Raw genomic sequence first — 9,791 nt, 5'->3', positions numbered from 1 at the left:
ACTGGGGTGAGATGATATATATAGCTATTTCTTGATATAAAGCTCTTTCATAAATGAATGTCAGTGGATTGGTTTCTCTATCAACCTACCTAACAAAAGGAGGATAGCATGCTTAGTGGAAAAGGGCCAGATAGAGACCCTTGGTGAGACGGATAAGTTTAGTACTGCAAGGACAGAATGAATCCGGGAAATCATGAGAATGGCATAGGACTGGGAAATGTTTTGTTCTGTTGTACATGAGGTGACTATGAGTCACGGTTGACTGAATGGCAATTACCTACCTAGAAGTCCCTGGATCGTGGAAACAATTAACTGCTTACCTATTAACCCAAAGATTGGTTGTTTGAACCCATGCAGAGGTGCCTTTGAAAGGGCCGGGCAGTCGGCTTCCAGGAAGTTACTCTAACTTACAAAACCCAATGAAGCAGTTTTACTCGAGCTCACATGGGGACCCCATGAATTCAAGTCTACTCAACAGCAACTGGTTTGTATGTTTTATATCTATTTATCAGGATTTATACATGAAAATATATTTAGTGTACTTTCAAACAGTTTCCTTCCAACTAATAAAATATGTATTTCAAGGCATTATAAATTGTTTTTTTCTCTCACCTTAAATTGGGCACGATTGTATTTGGATCAGTTTTTCCATAGAGTAAATTCATTTGAACATACTCATCTTGTCCCTATAAAAATAATTCAATGGAGTGTGTTCAGAAGCTTCCATTTATGTTGATAATAAAGGACCCCATAAAGAGAAAAGGCAAACAAAAGAAAAGAGGACACAGTTAGGGACACAAATTTTTATCTGAGTTTAGCCATTACCACAGTAATTCAGAAATATTGCAATTGTTACATGGACGTCATCGATCCTACCAAAAGAAAAAAACAGTGACAGGCAACAGTGAAGAGCGCTGAGACCCAGTGCACACCCACATACACCATGCTTCTTTCCTTTAACTTCCAAGAGGTTTCATCAGAACACACCCCACCCCTTCTTTCCTCCCAAATCTTTCCCTCATCTGTTTTCAGTTTTGAATTTAAGCCTCCTCCTCGCCCTCTTCCTCCTCAAACTCCCCTTGCTCGTCGGCGGTGGCATCCTGGTACTGCTGGTACTCAGACACCAGGTCGTTCATGTTGCTCTCCGCCTCGGTGAACTCCATCTCGTCCATGCCCTCGCCCGTGTACCAGTGCAGGAAGGCCTTGCGCCGGAACATGGCGGTGAACTGCTCGGAGATGCGCTTGAACAGCTCCTGGATGGCCGTGCTGTTGCCGATGAAGGTAGCCGACATCTTGAGGCCTCGGGGCGGGATGTCACACACGGCCGTCTTGACGTTGTTGGGGATCCACTCCACGAAGTAGCTGCTGTTCTTGTTCTGCACGTTGAGCATCTGCTCGTCCACCTCCTTCATGGACATGCGGCCCCGGAAGATGGCGGCCACAGTCAGGTAACGCCCATGGCGGGGATCACAGGCGGCCATCATGTTCTTAGAGTCGAACATCTGCTGGGTGAGCTCGGGCACGGTCAGAGCACGGTACTGTTGGCTGCCACGGCTGGTGAGGGGGGCAAAGCCAGGCATGAAGAAGTGCAGCCGTGGGAAGGGCACCATATTCACGGCCAGTTTGCGGAGGTCTGCATTCAGCTGGCCGGGGAAACGCAGGCAGGTGGTGACCCCACTCATGGTGGCTGACACCAGGTGGTTGAGGTCTCCATATGTGGGGGTGGTCAGTTTAAGGGTACGGAAGCAAATGTCATAGAGGGCCTCATTGTCAATGGAGTAGGTTTCATCTGTGTTCTCCACCAGCTGGTGGACAGACAGGGTGGCGTTATAGGGCTCAACCACGGTATCTGACACCTTCGGGGAGGGCATGACGCTGAAGGTGTTCATGATGCGGTCGGGGTACTCCTCCCTGATCTTGCTGATGAGCAGCGTGCCCATCCCGGACCCTGTTCCGCCCCCGAGCGAGTGGGTCAACTGGAAACCCTGGAGACAGTCACAGCTCTCAGACTCTTTTCTGACTACGTCCAGAACGGAGTCCACCAGTTCTGCTCCCTCTGTGTAGTGGCCCTTTGCCCAGTTATTGCCGGCACCGCTCTGGCCTGCCACAAGGAAAGGGACTTCATCAGTCACTAGTGATTAGATTAAATTCTTTTTTATCTTAAACTCCTTAATATAGAACAATGAGTCAGCACTCAAATGACCACATTGCTTCAAATCACCACCAAAATGACCAGACCTTAAACTATTTGACCATGGATATAATTATAAAGAACAGAGGCTAGGAGACCTGGCCTAAACAGAAAGTCATTTTTTTCCCCTTCCTTTCTAGTCTACATGAAAACTAGGAGCCTGATGTTATAGTGGGGTATGTTTCTTTTTCAGCCGTAAGATCAGGGGTTGAAACCCATCCACTACTCCTGAGGAGAAAAATGAGACTTTCTGCTTCTGCAAAGATTTACAACCTTGAAAACTCAAAGGGACAGTTCTATAGTGACTCATATGGTCACTATGAGTCAGAATTGATTCCATAACAGTGAGTTTGGGGCTTTAGATGAGGACTAATTTGGCCTACAATGGAATGTTCTTCATACTTCATTTCAGCAGCCCTGCCCTCCCCTGGTCGCTGCCCAGTGTAACATGAGCCCCACACTATGCAATCACTCACCAAACACGAAGTTGTCAGGCCTGAAGATTTGGCCAAATGGCCCAGATCTGACTGAGTCCATGGTGCCAGGCTCCAGATCCACCAGGATGGCCCGAGGTACATATTTGTTACCTGCACAGGAGAAAGGCTGGACTGAGACCGACAGACACAGCGTTCTGCCTCCTCCTCAAAAGCACTGCTGTGGCCCCCAAAAGGACCAGGGTGTCCAAAAACTAGGGCGCACAGAGAAGTCCACCGAAACACACTGTGGTGAGGAGTGGGAGACTTCTGTCCTCTCTTCTGACCTCCCACTGGTCACACCCTTAGGAATCATCCCCGAGACAAGGGAGGAAGGGGTTAAGGCAATTACCAGTGGCTTCATTGTAGTAGACATTGATTCGCTCCAGCTGCAAGTCGCTGTCGCCATGGTAACTGCCAGTGGGGTCGATCCCATGCTCATCACTGATGACTTCCCAAAACTGAGACAAGAAAAACGCTGCATTTAGGCATGCAGCCCCTGGGGAGTTACTCCTCACAATAAAAAAACAAAAAACAAAAAAACACCTTCGACTCAATTGCGACAACCTAACCTTTTGGATGGATGCTTCCGGGACGGGTCTGTCTGACCGGAGCACAACCTAACCTAAGGGCTTGGATTTCCTAGGGTCAGATGACTAGCGGCAGGGGAGCAGGGGCAGCAGGGTGCGGGAAGTGCTCCACGCCAGCCACACTACTGAAGGTCCCCAGCCACCAATGACAATAGCGGGGCTGGGTAGTGGGTTCCCTGCCGCAGGCTGAGGTGTGGAGGGGACACAGGCTTGAGGGAAAGGGGTGGGGCAGGGACCGAGCTAAAGGAAGGTTATTTTACACTCAAACATTCAAAGAACGTCCCTCCACCCTGCTACTAGCGCCCCCCTCCCCCACCCTCTGCAGCCCACCTATTCAAGCCAGTAAAATGTATTCTCTGGGTCGCCGGGTAGGCACACACTACGCCCCTCCCCCTCCCACCCCCGCTACAGGGCAGTGAGAGCAGGAGACTAAGGAGTGGCTGGGAATCCAAGTAGGGGGCCAGGTTCGAGCCCCGGCGATCCGCGCAGCGCGCAGCCACGCCCAACGCAGACAAAACGCAGCGGCTGGGAGCTCCGTTCCTGCCCAGTGCCGTCTGCCTAGGACGGCGCTAAATCCCGACAGGCCGGGAGGACTCGCGACCCGCACCCCTGTCGGTCCCTGTACCGTCCGACTCGGCCGGCCCCGCGGGTCCCCAGCCCGGCCCTATACCCCAGTGGTGGCCCACCTTGGCGCCGATCTGGTTGCCGCACTGGCCCGCCTGAATATGCACGATCTCACGCATGATGCTCGTTCCCTTCCCGGCTCTGGGCGCTGTCCGCTCTGGGGTCCCTACACACCCGCTCTTAAGGGGCTGGACGACTGCACTCGGGGATCCACCGGCTGAGAATGAGCTAGGCGAGGGCTTTGCCTTTTATGTAGGGAGGGCGGGGCACCCGCGGAGGCCGAGCCCTCCCCCGCTTCCCCACCAGACAGCAGCCCCCACCCCCTCAACCCCGTGGGCTAATCAGACCCTGCTGACGTAATGCTCAAAGCCCCTGGAACTGACCAGGGGGCCCCAGCAGCCAATCAGCGTGGCCTTGAGGCCCGGGTGAGGGGTGGAGACTCTGAGAGGCAGCTGGGGGCGTGTGCTTTGTCTAGGACTGCGCTAAACCCGGGTGTTAGGTCTTGGGAAGTGGTGAGCAGCGAAATGGGGACTGTCAGTGGGTACCGGTCTGCGGGTGGTGTTGGGGGCGGGGAAACCCGAACACTTGGAAAGGGGAGTGGGGAGAGTAGGTGGAGGGTCCAGCAGGTGCCAGCAGGCGGAGGGGCAGGGGGTCCCCAGTGCGTGCGAATCCAATCTCGCCCTTGGCTGGGACCAGAATTGCACAGCTTATATGCCGCCGATGAGACCACGGTCCCCTGCCCCCAGCCTTGGAGGCTAAAGTCGGCCAGACCCAGGCAGGCAGCCCCTGGTGGGAGTCGTGTGTGAGTAGGATGCTGGTGTTTGAAGGGTACGCCGCGGGCCTCGCGACACCACAGCCCCAAGTGGCCCTGGTGGGTTCTCTTTGTCTCGGTTCAGGGCCACATCCCCCACTCTCTGCGGCGGAAACACCCAGAGCTCAAGCAATCTCGGCCATGCGCATCTCTGTCCATCCCCTCCCAGAGACCACACGCGTCCAGCTGCACCCAAGCCCCCCACCCCCCACGCCCCCAACTCCATCCCTGTGGACTGGCTTATGCACCGTTTAGAGGAAGTGTGTGAGGCTGGCCCCGGAGCGTGCACTTTCCCGCTGACAGAAATGAGCGTGGGTCTAAAGGTAGGTTTGCTGGTGGAACAAAGGCATGGGAGGCATTAAGCAATTGCGGTTTAAACATCAGCCTGGCGTTCACAGCTCAAAGCTCAAGGGTGGCAGTCACCGGCCTAGTCGTGATCGTTGGCTTCGTCGGTGGATTTATTGTGCTTGGGACGCCACGGCAGCTGAAGCTAGGGAGGTCGGCGACAAGGTCTCCTGTCTCGTGGTGCCGGTGGGGGTGGGGACACACAATCTGCAGCACTCTCGAGGGAGTACCCAGGACACGCGCTCACCAGCGCAGGATCCTCCCCTGCAAAAATCCGAAGTCTGTTCTAGGAGGAACCGGATCCCTTTGTTGTTCTTCAGTAGGGTGTGCAGTGGTTCCAACTGCTGAGGCGACCCTTCCAGGATGGCAGCAAGCTGCCATCGTCTCACTTTCCCACTGCGGGCTGGGAGGGGGGGGGCTTGCTGTCCACTCAAGGCGGTAGCACAAAGAGAAGCGTCCACACAGAGCAGACTGGAGCTCTTGGGGGAGGCTCATCTGGACACAGCAGCTAGTGCCAATTTAGCAGAGGCGGGTGGGAACTAGGGGGATAAAAGGTCCCCCCAAATGTCTCATTCTTGGGGTTCAAGGGCGCAGGCGCCGCGTGTCCTCTATGATTCCCAAGTTTCTAAAGCGGGTCCTTCCATTGAAGAAAGCGTTGAGAGTAACCGATGTCCAGTGCCCAATGTCGCAACGCAGCTGCTTCTGGGATCCAGTCCTCTGTGGAACGGCGGTGGCAGGTGTAAGTTCGGGGTCGCAGGTGGCCACTCGGGTTGGACAGAGGGGTGGCTGCACCGGTGGGGCGAGTGTAGACGCACTAGAGTAGTCGGCCCTGGTGGCAAACTCAATACAGAAGTCCAGCCCCCTTAGGTCTCGGCTCCGACCCGGTAATTTGAACTGATCCTCCATCTCCTCACTGCAAGCTTCAGTTTCAGAGCCAGATCTCCTCGGGTGAAAACACATATTCAAGGTTATGCAGATGAAAGGACCCTTCCTTCTTGGGTTTCTTTATGGGAGGGGACTTGGGAGTATTGTGAGGCTGAAAATTAATCCCTTTGGGGATCTGTATATTCAAGATCGGCTTTCTCTTTATACATGTAGAGGGAAGAAAGCCCAGAACGCTTTCTAGTTACCGATTTCCTCCCCACCCCCACTTTATTTGAAATGGCAATGCGGCACATTTTAATTTTCACCAGGAAATGATTGGGTGCCTAATCCAATGGAGGACTGCCACGTCGTTTCCTGAAATCATTCATTTTATCTACTCAAGGCTCCCACCCACCATTGTTCTGTGCAATTCCCCAAAAGAGATGGGTTGGGACGGTCTCGACAGATTCTATTGTGGTATATTTCTTTTCTTTTTGTCTGCTTAAAATACATACACAATCCCTCTCAACCTATGTCATTGTATATCAAGCATGGTGGTTTCAGGAACATGTATTTAATCATCACATCATGCTGTAGACTACCATTGTAAAATGCTGCCCTCGTAGAATTAATTGTAGAAATATCGCTGAAGGAAATAAGTAGCATATATATTTTTTGCCACTTCCCTGTTGTACATTTGTGCCAAATGATTGTATAGATGAAGTAAGCAACTATGAAAATGATGTGTTCTCACAACTTTTGGATGATTCTCAAGTGATCTAACGTTTGTCTGCTGGGGGGAAATCATCATTGTTTTTTCCCCCCTTAAATCATTTTATTGGAGGTTCGTACAATTCTTATCACAATCCATACATCCATCCATTGTATCAAGCACATATGTACATTTGTTGCCATCATCATTCTCAAACCATTTGCCTTCTACTGAATCATCGTTTTATGTCATTGAGGAAGGATGGTAGGAAAGCTGTGAGTCCGAATCAACTCAGGGTTAGGGGGATGGGTAGAAAGGCAGAATCCTTCGATGATCTAGTAGAACATTTAAAATTTAAATGCTTATTTCAAAACATATTTCTCCACGTTTGTATTGCCCTTACAAAAGTATCTAGCTTTCAGATTTTCCCCCAAAGCCGATGTGCCTCCATCACTTAAAATTCAGCCTGCAGTACATTGCCTCACAGTTGTCTGCAGCGGAGCAGTGTGCAGTTGCCTAGGCAACGCAGGATCAGCACTTAGGCGGAAAAGAATTGATAAAAAGCGGCGTCGGCAAACCTTTCCTTATTTCTTCTTTTACTATTCGTAATGCTCTCCAGTCTAAAATAGTGGGGCAACGACCAATCAATGTGGCCAAATGTCCAGAGAACTGGGGCTAGGCTAGGGCTGTGAATCTACATTGCGAGGTTGGGGCTCAAGTGGGGGTTTCTGAGGGTCCACAAAGAAGCAGGCTTTCTCAGCTTCAGTTCGCACCCCATTGTTGCCCCCTTTCCTCCTAGGTCATTCAGCCTTAGGGACCGCCTGGATTGCCCCCCACCCCACCCCCCTCCCCACTCTCTTTGTATTCAGAGGGGGCAGCAGTCCTTTCCCAGCCTGGGGCTCAGGGATTCCAGCTCCAAAGCACAGAATCCGAATCCGTGAGTTCAGGAATATTTGCCTCTTTTGTTCCTCTCGAAGGCAAGGTGGAGTCTCAGGAGTTTTTCTGACTCACGGTGGCCCCAGGCACAACAAGGAATCTCCAGGCAGTCCTGCGCCATCCTCTCTACTGTTCTCACTTTGGAACCCTTTGTTGCAGCCACTGGGCCGATCCATCTTGTGGAGGACTTCCTCCGTTTCACTGCCCTGCTACTTTATCAAGTACGCGTTGACATCTGAATTTGGGTTTAACGGACCAGAAGTGCTGCGATTTCTCAGTCGAGATTTATTCCCTGTCTAATAGAAATCGGCCAAGTGAGTGGAGTACGGTTTTCAGAGGATTGCCTTCCCTTTTATAGGCAGGCTCGCCCTCCGGCGCACTATGAATTATTTGTAAGGTTCTCAGAGTGAGGGAGGTGGGCTGGGCAGTGGCGGTCCATGTGCGTTCTGTGAACTCAAGGACACCAAGCCAGAGTCCACGGAATCTACAGGAAGCACTTTCAAATGGAAGCGTTATGAAATACTAATAGGTGCAAATGCATGCCTCCGGCAAGGTGCAGTGAGCGATAAAGCGATAAATCCTCTGTAAAATGATTTAGGACACGCAGGAAGATGAGACGGGGAGCCATCTTAAGTTCCAGTAGCCAGATGCTCTGCTGCTGATACGCTTCTAGGATTGTCACCATGCGTTAGAGACGGCTCCGCTAGCAAATGCTGTCAACACCGCAACAGCTCACAACTCTCTTCTCGATTGGTCTTGGAATCTTTGTTTGCCATCTAAATAAAATAAATACAGATATGTTCAGCTTGATAGCTGCATGTGTGCCGCTTAAGGAGAAATGCCCCTTAAGCATTTCCAGAAGAAGTCCTTTGTCTCAGGCCTTTATTGGAGAAATAGCTTCGGAACAGAAGTTCTTTTGGCTTCGTGATGCCTAATCTATTTGTGAGTGGTCATCAAATAGTTGTGGTATATTTTGAAGAAAACTGTGTACTCAGAGAACCCTTGAGCAAACTCACAGTCTCTTTGAAACGAATCTATACAAAAGGAAACTTATCAAAAGGTTTCGTTTCTTGGCCTATCCTAAATTTTGAGTGATATTTTCTATTCTTGGGCTAATATAAAAACATAACAAATCAAAAACCCAAACTCACTGCCATTGATCTTGTCAATGCACTTAACCTATGGGACAGGTTAGAGCTGCCCTTGTGGGTTTCATATGATATGAATGTTTATTGGAGCAGAGGAGCAGAAAGCCTCATATTTCTTCCTTGGAGTGACTGCCGGGGTTGAACTTCTGCCCTTGTGATTAGTAGCACAACAGTAACCACTACACTTTTAGTGCTAATATAGCTCTCTAAGTTTCTCCAGTTTACAATGATGATAGATGAATGATGACAGTTAGCTTATATCAAGAGGAGCATATGAGAAAGATATTTTAAATATAAACATTCATATCTCCATTTATGGCCAATTCATCATTGAAAGTGAAGCCAGAGACATCTGAAGTACAATTTGGATCATAGCAAACCTGTTTTCACAACTCCCTACAAACTCCCTAGAATGTGTGGTTCGAATTCTCAGCATAGAATTCAGGTCCTTCAAATCTAGATCTACTTTTCCACCTTTTATCTGCTAATCTTCTTTTTGTACATAGTACATTCAGTCTCCAAAAAAGCTCTCTGAAACCTGAGTCCCTCACATGCTGTTCCAGCTACCTGGAATCATCTTTTCCTTTTCTTCATCTCATGACACATTACACATTTGTATGATGGCTCTCAACTATCTAGGATATTTTCCCCAATTGCCAGAAAGAATAACTGCCTATACAACAATGGACTCAACCCTAAGAGCAATTGTGAGGATGGTACAGGGCTGTGTGTTTCTGTTGCACAACAGGACACTGTGAGTGTTGACTACAGTGCCAAACAAAAACATACTTAACCAGGATGTTCTTCATATGGTTAGAAAAGGCTATGTATTTATAATCCTTTGCAGAAAGATGAGATGGGGAGCCATCTTCAGTTCCAGCAGCAAGTTGCTCTGCTGCTGATGTGCTTCTAGGACAAACTTCTTGATTGCATTCCTCTACCAGCTGAAACAAACAAAAGCATGCTTTCCTCATATGTGAATTTTATATGTTCATGAAATACATATACTACAAGCAAATCTCTCAAGGCACAATGCACTCAGTTTGAGGTACATTCTAAATTATATTGGATGTTAATCAGCCTTTAAAATAACTTTC

General features: G+C 49.7%; 1 protein-coding gene and 1 long non-coding RNA gene across 2 annotated transcripts in view; one reads left to right on the top strand and one right to left on the bottom strand.

Moving 5' to 3' along the window:
* Window positions 1-788: 788 nt before the first annotated feature.
* Window positions 789-4,102, bottom strand: TUBB2A (tubulin beta 2A class IIa). The gene is made up of 4 exons (XM_004711650.3): window positions 3,941-4,102; window positions 3,017-3,125; window positions 2,668-2,778; window positions 789-2,101 (listed from the first exon to the last, which is right to left on the bottom strand). The coding sequence occupies exons 1-4, from the start codon at window positions 3,995-3,997 to the stop codon at window positions 1,041-1,043; spliced, it is 1,338 nt and encodes a 445-aa protein (XP_004711707.2). The 5' UTR covers window positions 3,998-4,102; the 3' UTR covers window positions 789-1,040.
* An 835-nt stretch (window positions 4,103-4,937) lies between these two features.
* The window catches only part of LOC123521913, a 6,353-nt gene continuing 1,499 nt past the window's right edge, over window positions 4,938-9,791 (top strand). Inside the window, exons 1-2 of the long non-coding RNA XR_006680265.1 lie at window positions 4,938-5,012; window positions 5,684-5,773. This is a non-coding gene — a long non-coding RNA (uncharacterized LOC123521913). The remainder of the gene's footprint in view (window positions 5,013-5,683; window positions 5,774-9,791) is intronic.

Source organism: Echinops telfairi, unplaced genomic scaffold (genome assembly GCF_000313985.2).
Source record: "Echinops telfairi isolate 266 unplaced genomic scaffold, ASM31398v2 ScPeMD7_655;HRSCAF=1070, whole genome shotgun sequence".
NCBI classification, from domain to species: Eukaryota; Metazoa; Chordata; class Mammalia; order Afrosoricida; family Tenrecidae; genus Echinops; species Echinops telfairi.
This window is presented reverse-complemented; position numbering and strand designations above follow the sequence as displayed.